This window comes from Polyergus mexicanus, unplaced genomic scaffold, assembly GCF_030449975.1.
Source record: "Polyergus mexicanus isolate NDT 795.1 unplaced genomic scaffold, iyPolMexi1.0 SCAF_1, whole genome shotgun sequence".
In the NCBI taxonomy this organism is placed as follows: Eukaryota; Metazoa; Arthropoda; class Insecta; order Hymenoptera; family Formicidae; genus Polyergus; species Polyergus mexicanus.
In genome coordinates this window covers 6,144,228-6,164,527 of record NW_027223321.1, presented here as the reverse complement: position 1 = coordinate 6,164,527, position 20,300 = coordinate 6,144,228, and the positions used below count along the sequence as shown (strand labels likewise).

General features: G+C 33.9%; 1 protein-coding gene across 2 annotated transcripts in view; it reads right to left on the bottom strand.

Annotated features, from left to right (window-relative positions):
- The window catches only part of Wb (wing blister), a 227,041-nt gene that overhangs the window by 5,001 nt on the left and 201,740 nt on the right, over positions 1 to 20,300 (bottom strand). For both annotated transcript variants that reach the window (XM_070296247.1, XM_070296255.1), the window contains 27 exons: positions 14,758 to 14,864; positions 12,650 to 12,833; positions 10,493 to 10,848; positions 9,089 to 9,286; positions 8,823 to 8,993; positions 8,435 to 8,598; positions 7,947 to 8,081; positions 7,504 to 7,759; positions 6,886 to 7,057; positions 6,477 to 6,698; positions 6,042 to 6,295; positions 5,810 to 5,921; positions 5,581 to 5,725; positions 5,196 to 5,508; positions 4,885 to 5,045; positions 4,624 to 4,762; positions 3,905 to 4,142; positions 3,613 to 3,786; positions 3,333 to 3,499; positions 2,983 to 3,141; positions 2,719 to 2,867; positions 2,338 to 2,625; positions 1,955 to 2,120; positions 1,428 to 1,847; positions 1,036 to 1,224; positions 556 to 890; positions 38 to 344 (listed from right to left, as the gene is read on the bottom strand). In XM_070296247.1, coding sequence (XP_070152348.1) covers positions 38 to 344; positions 556 to 890; positions 1,036 to 1,224; positions 1,428 to 1,847; positions 1,955 to 2,120; positions 2,338 to 2,625; positions 2,719 to 2,867; positions 2,983 to 3,141; positions 3,333 to 3,499; positions 3,613 to 3,786; positions 3,905 to 4,142; positions 4,624 to 4,762; positions 4,885 to 5,045; positions 5,196 to 5,508; positions 5,581 to 5,725; positions 5,810 to 5,921; positions 6,042 to 6,295; positions 6,477 to 6,698; positions 6,886 to 7,057; positions 7,504 to 7,759; positions 7,947 to 8,081; positions 8,435 to 8,598; positions 8,823 to 8,993; positions 9,089 to 9,286; positions 10,493 to 10,848; positions 12,650 to 12,833; positions 14,758 to 14,864 — 5,681 coding nt within the window. The remainder of the gene's footprint in view (positions 1 to 37; positions 345 to 555; positions 891 to 1,035; positions 1,225 to 1,427; positions 1,848 to 1,954; positions 2,121 to 2,337; positions 2,626 to 2,718; positions 2,868 to 2,982; positions 3,142 to 3,332; positions 3,500 to 3,612; positions 3,787 to 3,904; positions 4,143 to 4,623; positions 4,763 to 4,884; positions 5,046 to 5,195; positions 5,509 to 5,580; positions 5,726 to 5,809; positions 5,922 to 6,041; positions 6,296 to 6,476; positions 6,699 to 6,885; positions 7,058 to 7,503; positions 7,760 to 7,946; positions 8,082 to 8,434; positions 8,599 to 8,822; positions 8,994 to 9,088; positions 9,287 to 10,492; positions 10,849 to 12,649; positions 12,834 to 14,757; positions 14,865 to 20,300) is intronic.

The following is a 20,300-nucleotide window of genomic DNA, read 5'->3' as shown; positions in this document are numbered from 1 at the left end:
TATTAACTAATAATTATATATGACCCAACTTTCTTACCGGAGTGATGAAGAGCAACCCGTTGGGATAGTATGTCCTAAAGTCGAATTCTATCGTGTACTTCTTTTCCCAAAATTTCTTAAAATTGAGATAGAGTTGCGTGTGACTGTGCGGCTTGTCACCAAATTTCAGAGCGCCCGGTTCCAGCGAGTAATAAGGCACCTTCTGACAGCCTTCCGGTTGCGTGGACATTCCTCGGGACAACGATGCCGAGGGTGCGTAACTCAGCGTGTCTTTCCCCATACTAGGTCCCGGACGACCGATTAAAGCGTGATCGAAATTAACGGCGTCGTCGAATCGAAGGATTCTGAATCAATTAAATCAATCACATATATTTTAAATGCTACAATGAAATAAAATGATTTATATAATAATTTTATAGTTAAGTGTAATAGTCGATAAAAATTTTGTTTATCATAATCATATCAAGTTTTCAATGATTTATTGATAACTATCTTTTAAATAATGAAATTAAATTGGAAATAAAATTTAATTGGATTTAGCTTTCTGAGACTTACTCATCGTTGAAAATTGCATCCTTAATAGCACCATAGAGCGGTGTATTCGTGGCGACCATCTTGGTATTATTGATGAGAGCTGGTAGTCCACCAAAGAAGAGTCCTCCATTCGAATCGGAAGCTTTGATCGCGATGCTGGTAGGTAATCTTCCTGCGGTTTGATATGCATCATCGATCCTCAACTCTATCTCTTTCCTCTTCTTAATGACGGTGATTGAATGATACCTTCCATCGTTAAAAGTGTTGTTTGATTGGAGAACCAGCTCGCCTTTACCGGCATTCATACGAACTTGCACTTGTCCATCGAGTATACAAACAGAGTAATAGCTGTCTCTCTGAAAAAAAAAAACAAACAGGAACGCTTTCTTGACAATCTGTAACGTGCGAATAAATTTTGTTGTAAATAGAGTTTTATTCTAAACTCCAATTTTTTTACAACAAAAGAAATCGAATGATATTAACGTAATAATGAAGCCCTACTTTTGCTTCTTCTTTCGTATTAAGGTTGTCGCTCAATCTGTCTTCATGACCCTCAAACGTGGAGAGAAGCAGCATAGCTGCCTCTTGCATGGTTCTGAAGGAAAAGCTCAATACGGAGTAAATCTTTCGCAAAGTGAATGCGGAATGCTCGAGGTATCCGTCTCCATAAAATCCGACAATCCTCAAAGGCTGCATTAAAGAAATATATGTAAACATAAACTCATTAACAAAATAAAACCAGTTTACAGTTAATTATAATGACTCGGAAAATATCTTCTAAAGAAGTACAAATAGAACTGAATTTATTTTATATATCTTAGACAAAAATTTGTACAATTTTTTGTTTTCTTTTAACTTGATTATTATGCAAAACAGAAGACAGCAATGCTTACTTTATTATTACAACTGGGCTCCACTCCGTAATATTGTTCGGCCATCGGATCGTAGCCTTCCTGCACTACGATATTGGCCATGCATCCGAGGAACGACACCTGCGAGGGCAACATCAGCTTGTCGGCGCGGAAGCTCGGTGGCAGCCCGCCGATGTAATACTTGGCTTGCGCCAAGTCTGGAATGTCTTCCTTCTTGGGTTGCGGTGTAGGCGCACCAATTCGCTTGTCGTTATCGCCACCGATGCTCAGACTGCACTTTTCGATGTTCTTGCGAACCTGATATTGCCGGAAGGCGTCCACCTTCGTCCAATTGCCGGTGTTGTACTTGTACGTCGAGGACATTTCCATACTGACGTTCCCACCATAGCCAACGTGGAGAATCACCCTGCCTTCCCGCAGAAAGATCATGATGTGTTGATTCTGTTTATAACAAATGTAAAAAGTTGCAAAAATTAGACATTGGGCTAAAAAAATTATATTGCCTTATGTATATATAAATTGGCGATTAAATTTAAATACATTCATACATCTTTGTTGATGGCCAGAAAGAGTAATGCATTTTCATCGTGTGTCCGAAAACTGATTGACACCCCAAACATATATTTATTATACGGTCCAGACGAAACTCTGTTTCTCACAGCATACCCCTCGCCGTTGAAACTGTAAGCTACATCATCTCTGGCATCTTCCACTCTACAAAACGTTTATAAACGATTATATTTTACATAATTAAATTATTAAAAATGTTTTATGTTTGTGTATGTGAAAATGTCAGTAATATAAAATTTATTTAATTTAATTTAATGAATTAAATTAAATTTATTATTTAATTTTATATAATTTATTTAATTAATTAGATAGACATAAATGCTAAAAAGAAATTGAATTAATAGCTTTCACAGCGAATTACCCTTCCACGCAAGCTTTGCAAGCCCTATCTGGCGCGGTCGTAATGAAATTCCACAGACCGATATGTCTTCCATCGAGGATCACCTGATGAATACAGCCCGGAAGTCCATTGGTAGCCATCAGTTCCGTCGGTCTTCTCTGCGATTTAGGGATACCTCCTATCCACACTCGATCTGCAGGTAGAACGTCGAAACGACCGTACTCTGGATTGGTCGAATTAATGACGGGAAGATACTTTCCGGATGTCGACGTCTGTCTATGCACGCTCAGCTTGCCTGTGTGTCGAGTTCTGAGGTTGTCAAAAAACATTTGATTATTTTGATTATTCAAGATTAATGTTACGAGGCATCACTTAATAATTTGCCTGATAATTGTCATTTACCTTTCAGCCTCGATCCGATACCAAAATCTGTCGTTCTGCAAATCGCCACTTTCGAGAATTTCAGGATGTGTCAGAATACCTGTACCACCACCGACGTTCCATAAAAATCGCACTCTTCTGTCAACTATTTCTAGAGCGACGAAATCGTCCTGCAGGAAATAAAAAGAGTCTTGAAACTTTACATATATTGTATCATAATTTTCACTTATATTTCATCTTATTTGAATTGATAGATTAATATATTGTGATATTATAAGCACATACATTAATTCCGCTGGGCAAGTAAAACAGAGAACCTTCCTTACGCGCGGTTGGAAGCGCGAACGTCATCACGATCGATGTCGTTGCCGAAGGTTGCAACATCGTCGGTCTGTACGAACGGATACATTCCTTATCCTCCACCGATCTCAGAGAGACGCGAATCTAAAAGTAATATGTTATTTTAATATTTTATTAATTAAAAATTTAGCAAATCCAAGACTCGCATAATATCTAGTATTTAGCATAGTACAATATCTAGCAATCAATATGATAATGATAATTTACACAGAATCAACTTTATTTTAATTTGTATCAAATTACTGAAACAAAGGAAATAATTGAATTATGATTACCCCGTCGGCAGTGTTTCGGGCCTCTGCAATTTTATCTTTGAGATTCTGCAGTTTTGTGGCTAAGGTATCGTTCCACTTGTCAAAGACGGCTTTTCGTTTCATCGCAGCATTGGACAAGCTTATCAGCTTCGCATCGGCTGTCTTAATATTGCCCATCGCTTCTGACACTAAAATTTATATATTTTCATGACATTATTTTGACTTTTTATCAAAAGTTTGCATAAGTATTTTTAGAATTATTTAATTAGCCAAATATGAATTAAGTCGAACCAAATATTACATTTTTCGCTGGCCAAGCTAATTTTTGAATCGCCTTCGCGTTTTAAATCTTGCAATTTCGGCTTCAGTCTGTCGGCGATGCCATGTTTGTAATCGTCGATCAGTCGTTGCGTGTCACTTACAGACTTCGTTACTTCGTCGTTCTCTTCCAAGATATTCAATAGATCCTCATGCACTATGATAAAAAGATTTTTATTAATACAACATTGTTATTTAAAATTTTCTTTATACAGCAAGCATTGCTTTCTTGAAGTTTCTAAGATTATTGAATATATTGTAAAACACATATTTACATTTCTTGCTATTGCTCTGCAGCTCTCGCAATTTCACATTTATCTCATTGTCGTTTATACCAGTGCTGTTTAATGTATTCTTCAGCATGAGCACAGCTTGCTTCTGAGCCTCCAACTCGGCATTTGCATTCTTGATGAGTTTATCGTGCTCTTTCGCTGTTTTCCACTGCTGAGAAGATTTGGCTAATACTTCCTTGGCATTGTTCAGTAGCGATTTCTGTCCCGAAGGGGGGAAAGCCTTGAGAAAGCATCTATATTACATTTATAGCCAATTCTCAAACTTTTATTATTACGTGATTAAAAACAGAAAATCAGAATTTGAAAGAAGAAAAATATAAAATTAATAATTATTATTCTCTAAACATAATTTAAACTCTTCTAAAATAAATTTTTATTCCAAAATATCTTATCTAAAATTTACTTTTTTTTTTATCAAAATATATTTCTAATATTGTAAATCTAGCAATTGTGTTTCCTCGAATTTCGTTTCTCGCGATAAAAAGTGGTGCGATAATAAATTAATAAATACTGAACATCATTAAAATCATCAAAATATAACACAAATTTAATTTTATTATATAACAAATTCTCTAAAAAATAAAAAGAGATTTCTCAATGCATATTGATTTAAATCGAGAAAATTGGATTTGATCGAGGAAAATGAGAGGAATACTTCGTAAAACTCTAAGATTTAAAAATATCACGCTATCGTTTCTTACCTTTTCATGCACTTCTTCGGTAATTTCCTTGGCTGCCATCGCTGTGACTTTCGCCGCTCGCAGACCGTCGACGATGTTCTTGTAGGCTTGGCTGGCTTTCAGAGGACTCGCCGCGATGTCTCGCGTCTCGGCAAAGAGGCTGCTTGACAAAAAGTTGAACTTTATCGAATCGTCAATGCGTTGCTTTATTCGCTGTTGTCGCGATAATACATTTTGGATTTAAAATACGAAGCAATTATCAATTGAATTATGCTGTCTCACCTGACGTACTGGTCGACGTAGTTGGACAGATTTTTCGCGTGTTGCACCGCCGGCGCCACATATTTCTTGGCATATTCGTAATTTAGTTGGTACTGGTGTTCCTCCTTCATAGCGAGTTCCTGCGTCGAGTTCGCTAATTTGTCTCGCCAGTCCGACTGATCCTAGAAATTACATGACAAACGTACGATGGATTAAAAATATGCAATTGCATATTATCGAAGATTTTCTCTATCGGCGCATTGATTTTTCCCGTTCATAATTTTCTATCATTATTATAAATTATTTTAAAAATCATGAAAATATTTACATACTTGAATGTTATTCCCCGCGTCGATGAGCAAACCGAGGGCCTCATCAATGAGTTTCTTTCCGTCGGATATCGATTCGTTCGTTCCATCGTGCAACATTTCGATACGAGCGCACTGATTCTTAGTTTCAATGAATGTCTTGTTGATACGGTTATACAAACTGTCGTAGCTAAACAATGTGTCCATGGTGTTTTCTACGACTGTTCTCATATCATCCAATTTTATCTCGTAATCTTTAGCGTCGTCCTGAGCAGCTGACAAGGGCTCAGTCGCGTCGTAAAGAGAATTTAACCATGCCACGTATTTGGTGACGGCACTATTAATAAAAGACATTGCTTAACATATTTAATAAAATTCTTTATTTAATTAGAAAGGATAATACACTCACTCAAGAAAATTTTCCACCTCCATGACTCTCTGGGCTATATTGACAGATTTCAGGTGATTCAAGATCATCTTTCCCGTTTTTAAGGCCTTCTTGATTTCTATTCTCCTATTGTCATTGCTGTATTGATTGAGTTCCGAAGTCGTATCTGGAAAATCGGAATAAATTGCGTTAAAAGAGTATTTTTATTGCGACGCAATTTTTTAGTAATAATTAAAGCAAAATGTAATACCTTCTATGTCTTTTTTTATATTGTTAAGCATGATCTTTCCGGTAAAAATATTATTTTTCAAGTCCCCACTCTTGATCTTCAAGGTATCGGCATATTTTGCACACTTACTCATCTGCAATTGAAATGCAAAAAGATAAGATGTATAAAACGGCTTATAAGAAAAATCGCGTAATTCATTTTTCTTGAATTATATTGTTACAATATTACATCTAGTAATATTACAATCACATACGTTTCTTAACATAACTTCGACATCTTTCGCAAGTTTCTTGTAATCGTGCCAAGGTACAGTTTTCATTCTTTGCTGCAGACGAGTTCGTAGTTCCAGTTCTTTGAGATATGTGGTGACAGTGGAGTCGATATACGTCAATTCTTCCCACGGAGGTGGAATATATCCGTCTGTTATATGAGTCGTTCCCGCAGCCAATTTGTCGGACAGCGTTGCGACGGTATCAAGCAAAATTCCCGTGCAATTATCATCGCACGCTAAACACAAAAATATAGCGTAATATAATAAAATGATAAGTATACATTTACAGCAATTGCATCACCACAATCAAAAATTGATAAAACAAGACATCAACAACATTTTATGTAACTTTCATATTTCTAGGTTTATGAAGCTTCGTTTAACGTGGCAAAATCCTTTGTTAGCGAATAAACTTACAAGTGCAAACGTCATTTATGTAAACGTGACGATATGCCGTGCACTGGGAACAATCCCTGCCCGTAGAACCGGGCCTGCACTTGCATTGTCCTGTTTCGCCGTTGCAAGTGTCGCTCAAACTTCCTGCCAAGTTGCAACCACACGAAACGCACTTGCCATCCGGGAGATCAGGGGAGCCGTAATAGCCGTAGGCGCAACGTTCGCATTTTCTGCCAATGTAACCTGCGGCAAACAACGTATAAAGAAAATAGAAAAGTAATAGATCCGTAGAAAACTAACATTTAGAATCTTAATATTAGAAATATCTATCAAGCATTTTCACGCGATAGAGGCTCGTTCTTTTAAGATTAAGATAAATTATAAAATAAAAATTTTTGATCTATTATTTTTTATATCTTTGCTCACATACCTGGCTTACAGTGACAAATGGGTTCATTGTTTGCACGAATTACGCAAGTACTCGAAAATCTCTTGTCGACCTGCGGGCACGGACACGGCTTGCAGCCCCCGAATTCCGGATGACCGTAGAAACTGTCAGCGCAAACATTGCAGTGTGCACCAACCGTGTTTTCCTGGCAGTTCTGCAACGCAAGAATTTTCAATATTATATGAAAAATCACTCAAAGCTTATTTATTATATGTATTTGTAAAATGTAAAATATTTCCTTATGTATTTTTACATATAATAACTACGAAAAAATCATTTACAGGATATTAAATAACCCTGATTTTTTTAAACTTCATTATAAAAAACATCAGAATATAGTTATAAAAAAATGCAATGTGAGCTTACAAAAATAATTTAATTATATTAATTAATATGTAAATAACACGTATGCAATTATTTCAAAAAGAACGTATATAAGCTTGCAAACGATGCAAATTCGAAGGCTCTTCTATAAGAAATTTATCTTGTACCAACTCCAGCTCATCTCCTTATATACTTGTCCCTTAGCACACTTGCCTGTCGCGCTATCATCTCCATGAATAGCATATACTTATAGGAAAATGTTAAAGTAATGCTTACCAAGCAATATCCCGTCTCCCTGTCGCACACATCGGATCTCCCATTGCACTGGCAGCGCCTGGCTTGTCCGACAAGATCGATCACGATGGTGGATGTGGCAGTGGTGTTCTTGTACCACCTGTAGAAGCCAATGCTGGGATCCTGGCAGGATGTGCCGTTGTATTCCGAAGGACACTGGCAGATCTCCACTCCGATCGCCAACGGTGGCGAGTGCGTGGGCGTCAGGACGGCGGCGTCGAGAGATGCCTCCAAGAGTCTGAACGACATATATAAAATAAGAAATGTTATCACAAAAATCTTTGCCACCTTCTCTCATTGTATATATTATGTATTGTTACTAGGATCTTTTTTGTTTTTTATTTTTAAATTTTTATTGCGAAATAAACGTATTGCAATTTATTTTATTCTCTCTATGATGTAATTATTTCTTCAATTATACGTACGTGGTTTTTGTAAACTCGCCATTGTCCGAGGCTTTAACAAGGATATACTGAAGATTCTGTAACGCAACCATTAGTAACTCCCTGGAGACTTTGTAATCCGGCCTGCTTTGTAATTGCCATAGTGACTCGTGGAATCTAAAACAATATTAGATATAAATATATCATTGTGTTTTGCAATGTATGAAATTAAGAGTTTAGAGTTTTAAGGGCCGTCTATAATGGCAGTAACAAGGCTGTAGGAGTAGGAGAGTATACTGTTTTTAGTAAAGATCAGGAGTGACGAAATGGGCAATTCCCATTTGCTCTTAAAACCTTACTCCTCACTCTGTACTGCCTACTGCCATTGTAGAATGCTCTTTACAGAAGTTAGAAATTAGTTAGAAACTTTATGTAATATGATATATTCGTCTAATTAAATTAATTTGCATTCGATATATATTTTTCTTTTCAAAATTAGTTATACTGCATACTTAGAAACTCCTAATTACCTGACTTCATAACAATTATCGTTCACTGGTAGATGTAAATAATATTCCAAGACAATCTTGTTATTGCCTTGCAACTGCACAATAGGATATCGAAGATTCGATCTTAAAGGTATCCCACCTTCCGTCAAGGTTTTAAAGCGTAGGAATCCTCCGTAAGAGACGACCTTAAAGCATGTGAATATATTGTCTAACATTTTAAATAGTTCAGTCAAACAAGAAAATCGCATATCCTTGCATGGTATTTATAAAAAAATTGAATTAAAAAACTAACAAATAAATTTGAATAAAAAAAATTAAATTTAATAAATTAAATTGAATTAATTTTTTTTTTGCATTTTGCAAATTGCTTTTACAAAGGCACAATGCTTAGAAATAACAAAAAAATTACCTTGTCGCCTAGAAAAGAATCCGGTAATCTCCAATATAAAGGATAATTATAATAAAGATTTGGAGGCAACGTAACGTCACCATCGGATCCAGGAATTACAGAGAGGCCATTCGTCACATTCAAGCCACCGTTCACCGTTGGCAGTACGGTCGTGGAGCCAAAGGTCATTATCTATTTATTTAATCACGTGATAACCAGATGAATATCATTTAATATTTATCAATTTTTATAATCAAAATTTTTGACGGATTTAAAATAAAGCTTACTGTCACATCGCTGGCTGTTTCATTGATGTAAAGAACGCGAGGATGTGTTAATCTGCGTTGACCCCAACTGAGTCCAGCCTGCTGACACAGTGTGCTTCTTCCGAAGCAGAAGCACCCGGTACATCCTCTGGCGTTATCCACCGCAAGACCGAACGTGCCTTCTTTGCATTGATTGCACTGTCGCCCAACGACCAATTCCTTGAAAATTATATTTCGTTAACGCATTTCTCAGATACATCACTCGAAAGCAAATATGCATATTTTTAAAGTTTCATATAATTTTAAAATAAAAACCGTAAAGCAATGATATAATAAGAATAATCCTTTAAAATTTTTTATTTATTAATTAAATTTTTATAAAAATCAATATTTCGTCGAACGGAAAATAAAGATTTTTATTTTGCATCTTCTCACTATTTATATTCGTGTAAATTCTAAAAAGTTGATGTATTACATTTTATAGAAATTCATAAATTATTAGAAAAAACTATTAGAAAAAATTCATCAATTATTTAAAAAATCAGCTGTATTTAATATTTTTCTTCTATAATCCTTAATAGTTTCAACGAATAATTTTCATCATTAAATAAAAAAAATCAGGATAAAATGATACGCTAGTTTCAAGCGTACCTTACATTTTCAAAAGGGAATCTTTCTCTAATTATTTAAAATTTTTCTATTCTGTCTTTCCTCTTTTTTTTTTTTAAATTGGCTTTCTTTTAACAGGGTGTCTATCCAAAGCTTGTAAAAAAATTCTCTGACAATGATCCGAACAATTCTCTAAAAATTCTCTGAAAATGAGAATTTCTTCATTTTTCAGATAATTTGTTCAAAATTCCAGGTAAAATTAGAGAATTTTTAGATAAAACTTTTTAAAATAAGTTTATGTTGTGTGCGTTTTTTAATGCTTTTCATTCACATAAAGGAAAAATTAATTAATCAAATTTAAAAAAATTTTTTAAATTAAATTTGAAAATGTACTGAAAAGAAATGAATGACTTTTGTAAGATAAGCATTTTTCATTTGCATAATATTTTCATTTTCTGTAATTATTATTAATTGTAAGAATTACAATAAAAAATGTGTACTCAGTATTGTGTATTCAATATTTCTTGATACGACAATTATATGAACATTATACGAACATATTTGAAACATATAATTCACAATCATTGGCCAATCAGATTGCAATATGCTTGAAATATAAGAACAAAATGATCAGAGAGAGGATTTTTGAAAAAATTCCCTGAGTTCGAATAAAATTTCATGAGAATTTCCTGATTTTTCAATGTAAAAACAAAATCCCTAAGAATTCTAGGTTCTTCTAGGGTGTAGACATCCTGTTTTAATTCCAGTCTTTTTTTTTATATACATCGATAATAAACTTTGCTCTTTTGGTCTCACCTTGCAGGGACATTGTCCCTTATCGTCGCACTCGCAGACACCGTCTCGGCACTGCGTTGTCCCGGCGATGTTACAGCCGCAAGGCCGACACCTCGGATAACCATAGTAACCTTTGGCGCATCTTTCGCACCTGAGCCCGTCGTAACCGATCCTGCAGGGACACTGACCCTGATGATCGCATTGAGATCGCGTGGCGCCCAATGTGCACGCGCAGGATCTGCAACCGATTTGTGGCACCAGATCCCACGCGCCGGGTCTGCACCGGTCGCAGTGCTCGCCGTACGTCAGGCGGGGACATACGCAACGACCGGTGTCGGGGTCGCATACGTGACCAGGTCGCACGCACGGATCGCACACTGTAAAGCAATCGAGATTCTTCTCGTTCATTCTCTCAATTCAGCGAGATTTTATGGAAGGGGAGGAATACAGGTGTAGCGCACAGCTGGGTGTTTCAGAATCAGCGGAAAGTATGAAATTAAAGATATAAATAGAAAAAAAAAAACAAGCCTCGATTTTTTTTTTTTTTTTTTAGATATTTCCCAGACAGCACAAAACATCCTCAGGATCATCCTGAATATGTCCAGGACGGTTCAGGATGATTGTAGGATGTTTTAAGATATTATTATAAATATATTTATAAAAATTTAATATGCATACATAATTATTTTTAGTTGTGTCGGCTATTTAATATAATTTAGAAATCTTAAGTATTATAATAAGTATTAATGTCCTATAAATGTCCACTGGATAACCCCTGGATGTCTGTAGGATATATCTGCCCTGTCTATTATATTGGATGTCTTTTGGATTTCCAGAGGACATATACATGTGCAATTAATTGTTAACGTTAATTTCGTTTAATATTAATAATTGAATTTGATGCGCACATTTTCATATATCCAAAATTATTATTTATTTAATATTTCATGAGAAATGTTACTGTTTGCAACATTCCAAAAACTTTACAAACAATATTATTCAACCGCTAGTTCGTTTGTTTACCGCCATGCGACACGCGAACTCGTATTTGAGATTTGGTCATGAGAATTATATAAAGCTTGCAAAGAGCAACTGACAGGAAATTACAAATGTAATTATTTTCTATTAGTTCAATTTCTGATGCAATCCCAACATAGGGAATTCAGATATTGGATTGTTTAGAAAATATTACACAACTCAAACCCGGGAGCCAAACCTAAAATATTCATGTACAGCACGAAAGCCTCAAATATTAAAGAACGGTGAACTATTTTTAATATTAGATTTTTAATATTGGCAGTAAATAACAAAACATAATTTTAACTTATATTTAAATTTTAAAATTTGCTCCTTGAAACATACGAAAAATATCCCTAACATATCCTATAAAAATCCTTAGGATGTTCCACAGGATCTCCCTGGATTCTCCAGAGGTTAATATACGGCTATCATTTATTCTTCCTCAGGACATCCAGAGGAGATCTGAGGATTACAATAGGATATCCTGAGGATATCCTACATGTATGTCCTGGATGCCCTTTGGACGTCCTAAGGACATCCTTGTGCTGTCTGGGTTAATATATGTTTTTATTTTGATTACTGTAAATTAATTTTTCATTATTTTTAACTTTTTAAATGATAGATTTGAATTAACCATTATTATTTTAAATGTAATTCACATTCCAATTGGCTATACAATTATGTAATTACTATTTATAATTAATCAAAGAAATTTCGAAAAAAATAAATTAGAAATTTAAGAATTTTAGTTTTTTTAATAAAAATTATATAAAGAAAAATAATATTATATTAAAAAATAATGAAACAAAAACATTTCTGTTTCCTATGAAAATAATACTTTTTTTCAACTATTCTTTTCTATTTATAAAAAAAAAAAAAAAAAAAAAAAAATGTACATCTTTATGTGAAAAATTATTCTTTTTTCAAATTTCTAGTTGATTTAATGTGTATGGGTGTCGATATATTTTATCAAATATAAAAAAGCGTAAAAATAGTCAAATTATTCACCGCCAAATTTGAGATGAAAAAAATATATTATTTTTATAAAATTTCTATGTAATTTAAAAAATTGCAAGATATACAAATTATCAGGTATTTGGAATAAGAGATGCCACGTTAATTAAACGAATGTTATTTTAAAAAAATGATCTGACTTACGTTGACAACCGTTCGATGAAAATCCATAATACCCAGAAAGACAACTGTCACAGCGCAAACCACTTACACCTGGCTTACAATAACATCGTCCTGTGTCGCTGTGACAGGAGGTGTTGTAGGATCCTATGGAATCGCAGCCGCAAGCCGTGCAACCCGCCCCCGTTGTCAGACCCCAATAACCAATCTAAATAAATTATAATTCGATAATTAAAAATACCCTCCCTGAGTTGCAAAAGGATCGGTATAAATAGTCAATTTATTATTATTTTAAAAACTTTGCGTATTTTTTTGTTTATGAAATGCAATTTTGAAGAAGAGAATTATCTTTCAATATAACTAAATTAAAATCTAATTGTCATATGCAGGATGTTCCAAGTCAAGTCAATGAAACTTCAGGAAATTCTAGGAAATTCTAGGAAACAGGTCTTATAGGAAATTGAATTTGGAACAGAAAAGTTCCTATAAATACAGACATACCAGAAACGCTTCGTTAAAAAGTTATAGCTGATAAACTCTCTGTAAATAATTAATTATGATGAAAATTTAATAAGAACTTTTCAAGTTTCTGTTTTTTTCATTGTTTTGTGCTTACTTTCTTTTGAACGCCTTATCAGAGTGAAATGAAAATTACCCATAAGATTCGTTTTGTTACTTTTACTTCCTCATGGAGGAAGCTTTGTTTTCGTGACAAAATTTTTTTTCGAGTTTTCTATGCCAATGTGTTTAGAATGTTCCAAAACGACGAAAAATCATATCCCTAAAAAATGTCTGTATATATGTATCTATGTATGTATATATGTATGTGTGTATGTGTGTATGCAATATATTGTACATTTCTAACTTCCGCAATTTTTGAGATATTGGGTTAAATTTTTTTACATGGATAGAGTATCATTCAAGGATGATTGGTATTGAATTTGGTGAAAATCGATGAAAAGGTTCATTTTTTATAAAATTTTGAATTTTTTAAGGAATGTCTGTTCACGCTGTAACTTTCGAAAAATTTGAGATATCGGATTAAATTTTTTTACATGAATAGAGTATTATTAAAGGATGATTGGTACTGAATTTGGTGAATATCGGTGAAAGGGTTCATTTTTTATAAAATTTTGAATTTTTTGAGAAATGTCTGTTTACGCTGTAACTTTCGAAAAATTTGAGATATCGGATTAAATTTTTTTACATGAATAGAGTATTATTAAAGGATGATTGGTACTGAATTTGATGAATATCCGTGAAAGGGTTCATTTTTTATAAAATTTTGAATTTTTTGAGGAATGTTTGTACACATCCTAACTTTCGCAAATTTTAAGATATCAAGTTAAATTTTTTAACATGAATAGAGTATCATTAAAGGATGGTTGGTAATCTATAACGATTATATAAAAATAAAAAAAGTGTGTAAATTAGAATATAGCATATTGCTTCTTTATATTTCGTTCACAAAGCTTCCTCTATGAGGAAGCAAAAATTGAAAAAACCGCATGCTTAAAGCAGCTTAAGCTTTGTAAAATAAAATGATGAGGAAGCAATGTGCAAGTTTCTAATTTGCACAACTCTACTTGTTGTTAAATGAATGAAGGGTTTTGAAGTTATTTTTAAAAATCATCAAAAAAACGTAATTTTTCGAAGTTTATTAACTATAACTTTTTAACGAAGCGTTTCCGGACATATATTAATCCGAACTTTTTTGTTCCAAATTCAATTTCCTATAAGACCTTGAAGTTTCATTGACCTGGAACACCCAGTATTATGTCAATGAATCTATTGCGCGATTTGACTTGTTCACTGATTCCGATAACGAATAATACGATCTACATATCATGTACGATTATATCTGGCGATACTCCAGCATAGATCAATGAAATTTTTTCGGCAACTTGATACAGTTGCATTAAGAAAAGCAACGCATTTGTCTTCGCTACTAGATGCCTGTCTAGATAATATAGTTACGTTGCAGATCACCGAGTTTGTCTTAATCGATGTTCAATATTGTATTACCAACTTGATTCTCTCTCTCTCTTTTTCCCTCTCCTCTTTCTCTGACCTGAATCTTATAATATACGATTTATTTAAACATGCAATGTGATTCGCAAGATGAAGATTACCTTGCATTCGTCGCATTGTCTACCGATAACTTGCGGTTTGCACTGACATTGCCCGGACACGATGTCACAGGCTGAGCTCGCTGAACCCAAGTTATTGCAGCCACATCCTGCAATCATAAAAAAAATATTGCCTGTTAAAAATAATAATCGATCCTCCCTATCTTGTCTTTGTTAGGGAGTAATCCATCGATTTTATAAATACGATTAAATATTTTTAAATAATAAGTAAAAAAAATCTGTCATAATAAATCAAAATCACGAATCTTCATCCGAGAAAAATTGTTCCTCCTGGAAAATAATAATATCATCTCTAAAATATTATTCCCATTCAAATGTCGACGATTTCTGAATGACAATCATTTGTATTGTTTCATTGTAATGTCTATGTTTCAACGAAAGGGATACTGGAGAAGATGCGGTTTTCAAAGCGACGAGGGCTGTAATTAAATGATCATCGAGACAGGCGCCGACAAGTGTCGACAGCGGTCTCATTAATAATTCATATAGGCACCATTCTCGCATTCGCGCTAATTACACATTACTAACAAACGTTTGCGCTGCGTCTCTAATCGATTCGCGCGGCGCGAAATTCTTTCGGGCCCGTCGCGCGATAAGAGTTTCCCGGCCGCACGTGCACGAGCCGACTTTGTCCGGCTCGGTCACGTGCGAGCGACGACATTTATGCGGCATCGAGCGGATTTTGCAATTAGCGATGCCGTCGTCGAGCGCCGGCATTGTATTCAAATGCAGCAGACGATGACGTCGGCTGTCGTTCACGGCCCGCGTAATGCCACGGAAATAATAAATTATGCATGATCGTATCGAGAGGGTATCACGTTCGTCTGTCGCGATTCCCCGATTAACGACAGCCCTTACAAAGGGATTACGCGCGAGGATTGATTCCGTGACGCAATCGCGTGTTTACACGCCGATTGATTGAATAATACCTCAGGTAAAGATGTAAAAGAAACGTCTTTTTTTTCTAATAGAAAAAACCAGCCGAAAAAAATTTTCAATGAAAAAAGTAAAACAACAAATTTTGCTTTTCTTTATCATTTTTTAAAATATAATATTATTTTTCTGTATATTTTTTTTTGTCAATATAATAAAAAAAAAAAAAAAAAAATTAAAGTTCTTAATTTGTATTTTTAATTTATTTCTTTCGACATTTTTTTATTTAATTAAAAATAATAAAATTATATAATTATCTAACAGCCAATTGGAATGCGAACTATATTTAAAATAATAATGATTAATTCAAATCTATCATTTAAAAAATTAAAAATAATGAAAAATCAATTTACAGTAATCAAAATAGAAAAATATTAAATATCTGAAAAAAAAAAATTGAGGAAAACGAGGCTTGTTTTTTTTTTTTAAATAAAAAAACCGCTTTTTATATTAAAAAATTTTTTCTTTTCTATTTATATCTCTATCTCAGAGACATGCATACTTGATTATTGTAAACAATACAAAATTGAGATAACTGACGTGCCTTATTCGTAAAGTATACAATTGAAATTATTTGTGTACATATTTTTCAAACATTTCTCTTCTCAAGGATGTACTCTCATCTAGCTTTTCTTAAAACATTGCTTTTAAAAATTATAAATGCTATTAATTTTCATATGTTTGAGGATTATATCAATCTTATTGTGTAAGCCAATTGCGCAACGTATGATATAAACATCCGAGAGTCAAATGAATAATTTTGTCTCACGGTGTTTCTCTGTTGCATGTCAATTTCGATCAATCATGTCATGCGAGACATTATTTCCCACAGATTGTGTATAATAGCTCTTACGTCATTGAATAATAATTGTACAGGGAGTGTATGGCTGCGATGTAGCTTTGCAAAGTACTCTTGAGTCATTAGATCCGATTGAATCTAAAGTTTTATTTGTTAGAAGTTAAAGATTAAATGAAAAGATAAAATTCCAGACAAATTCTTTTATTTCTTACACGCAGTCTATATAAATTATTCTTCATCTTTTTTGACAGATGTAAAATGATTAATGGTAGAAATACGAGTTCTACGAAAAATCAATAAAAATGGATGTACAAGAATTAATGTACCAAGAAACTGGCAATTGCTGTCGACATCATAAAGAACACACGTGCAAACGTCTTATATGTGCTGTAATAATTTTAATTTCTATTTCAACAATTCTGAGGATCAATTAACGATGCAATAATCAAACAAGATATAATAATATCGCGTTGTCACGTATTTATTTATGATCCTTTAATTTTACTTCAGGAGGATTTTAATTCATTCTCTTTCTTTAATTCCATGCTCTACAATTTTTATCTCATGGTACTTTTTGATAAATCTGATAATTTTAGTGTTATTCTAAATTTTTTGGTGCAAATTTATTTCTTTCTTCTTTTGCGATTTTCTTCAAAACGACGTAAAACGAGCAAGTTTCTAAGGGACTTTATTTCTTAGTTTATCGATTTCCCACACGTTTCCAAAGTTTTGACATTTAATTTCGGGACACCCTACATATGGTCGTCTTATCAATTAATTTTTACGACAAAAGGGACACCAGGACGACTCTGTTGACGATGTCTAAAATGCATTTCGAGATGCAAACAGGAATGCCCATAATAACATCGATGTTATCGATAAAAGAGCTTAAAAATCGAACGGTATCTGATTAAATTTTAGCTGACTCACTCATTGTCAGTTCACACGACGAAAGAGTCGAAGCATTCCATATTTCTTCACATAAGCCGCGTACGGACGATATAAAAATTTAAATCAGCTATATTATATGACATTGGTTACCTGATATGAAAATTTCAATATTCTTGGATGCGCGGAAAACGGGGCGCGACTTTTAATTATAATGCATCTCGTCGCATTGTGCGCTCGCTTTAATATTGAGCGCAGATTTATGTCATCTAATGATGTGTTAAGTATTTTCCGCGAACGCGCAATCGGGAGCTGTCACACACGTGGCACGTATTAATTTTGCGCGTCGAATTATTACGCACGTGTCGCAGAGACTTTTATACCGCAAATTTAGAAAGAATACAAGTAGTGACACTAACAAGCCGCTTTAATCAGACGCAATTGCATTGGCTATGTACAAGTTGTTCTATGCGCTTATCTTGTTTTAGATCTTAATAGCTCCCCAAAAAATCTCGTGCCTCATGTTTTTGACATAAGAGATATTTCTTGTATTATTACGATAATTACATTTTCCCTTGTCATATTTACATGTTGAATATTGTATGATGTATAAAATTATTTTTTTTTTTTTGCTACTTTATCAATTTTCTATTTTGTCTTCCGTGCTTCTCTCGCTAAGAAGTATTTTTTATATAAGTATCCCAATAAGAACGTTGAAATGTGGTGCGAACACAGCAAGCTGACAAGCGAGATTTGTTCGCGGCAAAATTATAGCAGGTTGCGCCTTGAAAACGTTGGGGAGTAAAAATAAGGACCGCTAAAATTTTGTTTTGCGTCATATGGGAACATCTATATCCGTTGGACGTCAAAAACAGGACATATTTAATAATCTAGATATAGCGGCAATTAAAGAAGGATGCTCCGGTTGATTGTCAAATAATCACGCGCGATTGGAGATTTCATTATAAAATTGAAGCTTTGGAAATAATACAGGTACTATATTTCAGGGTTGGGAAAGTTACTTTATAAAAGTAACTCGTTACCGTTACCGTTATTTTTTCTAAAAAGTAACTCGTTACCGTTACTCGTTACTAATTTTAAAAAGTAACTCGTTACCGTTACAGTTACTAAAAAGTAACGAGTCGTTACAATTTCCGTTACTTTTTTACAATACAAACTAATAAATTATTTTGCATAAAAAAAACTTTTAAAAAATTGTAAGCAAGATTTCATTCAAGGTTTATTACAAAATAAATGATTAAATTTTATCGAAATTCTTTATTAATTTTTAATAAAATTTGTTGCTCCATAGTATCATCATTTAAATGCCCTCTTTGTGGTGTTAATACAGAGCCACCGATGCTAAACATTCTTTCTACAGATGCACTGCTTGGTAGAGCTGTATTATATTTAATAAAAAGTTTTTTAAGTTTTGGATAGTCGTTTAACATTTCTATATTACAATTATTTGATTTTAAAAACCGTTGCAATTCTTCTTGTTCAGATTAATTTTGCACCGTTTTTTGCTCAAAAATGAAAAAATCATCGTGATCGTCAGATTTTCCAGCTTTTGATGAATTTTCAGTTGATCGGATTCCCAATAAATCCTCCAAGTAATTTTCAGCACGTTTTCTTTTTTCTCCGGTTAACCAGTTTAACTTAAATTTTGGATGTAAACATGCTGCTATTATTAATTCTTTTGTTTCAAATATTGTAAGAAATCTAAAATCAAATATAGTAAATTAAGCGACATTGTTTGTTTTATTGAAATTAATACTTTTGAATCAATAGTTTAAAATAAAATAATATTTTTCAATTAAATCCTTATTTAAAATTAAATAACATATGTATTAATCAAATTAATAAGTTACCTTTTATTTAAACCTTGCTGAATAGCTTCAACTAATGAATGGCAATCTATAAGGTCAGATTTATTGAGATTTTCTAATTTTCGTTGCAAGGTACTTAGAACTGGTAGTAAATGAGAGCTCTGCTTTTCCAAAAAGATAAAGCTCTCATTGGATATCGCGCGTCGCGTCATCGCACTGGTTTGCAAGAGCCATAAGTTGATCAATCACATTCAAGCATTTTTACAACATAATAAGAATGCTAATTGGTCGATTTGCTTACGGCTTTACGGTTAAGATAAAAATTTTATCACGCACAATAGCAAGAATAATATCTTAAATAAATCAAAAAATTTGAAAAAAGTAACGATAAAAATAACTGTTAAATTCGTTACTCGTTACCGAAAAATGTAACGAAGTTACTTTTTCCGTTACAAATAAAATTTGTAACGCCATTACCGTTACAGTTACCGAAAAAAAGTAACTGTAACGGTAACGGCGTTACAAGTAACGCGTTACTTCCCAACCCTGCTATATTTCGTTTGTTCCTGTCTACTTTTAAAACTCATTCTACGTGACATACATGTATGTTATAAGTCGAGGATGTCGTGCCGGGACGCGAAAATGCAATTTCCATGTGACGCGGGATTAAAGTGAAGTTTCTGTTTATAATGGAAACAAATTCGCATAGACGAGGGGGGATTAAAGCCTCGTTAGGGCAAATATAGTAGCGGCGCGACGTATGATTAATTCAGACAGCGCGAACGGCGGCTATCGCGAGCATAAATAATGATCCCGTGTCTCTAATCCCGCCAGGCATTCAGAGGAATCGCGTATTCGCGGATGAATAAGTGTCCGCGTTCTCATTGCACAAAAGCGACGGGATCGAGTCTGCGTGCGATCGCTAATCGTGACAAATACGCGTCGTCCTTTGAACAGCGTCAAGTCGCGCGCAGCAAGGTTTATTAATTATAACGATCCGATTCGAGTCTTAATGTCGGCTCGATCCTGTCCGCGATTCAAGAATAAAATCACTGCGCGGAGAGTAGATTTATCAG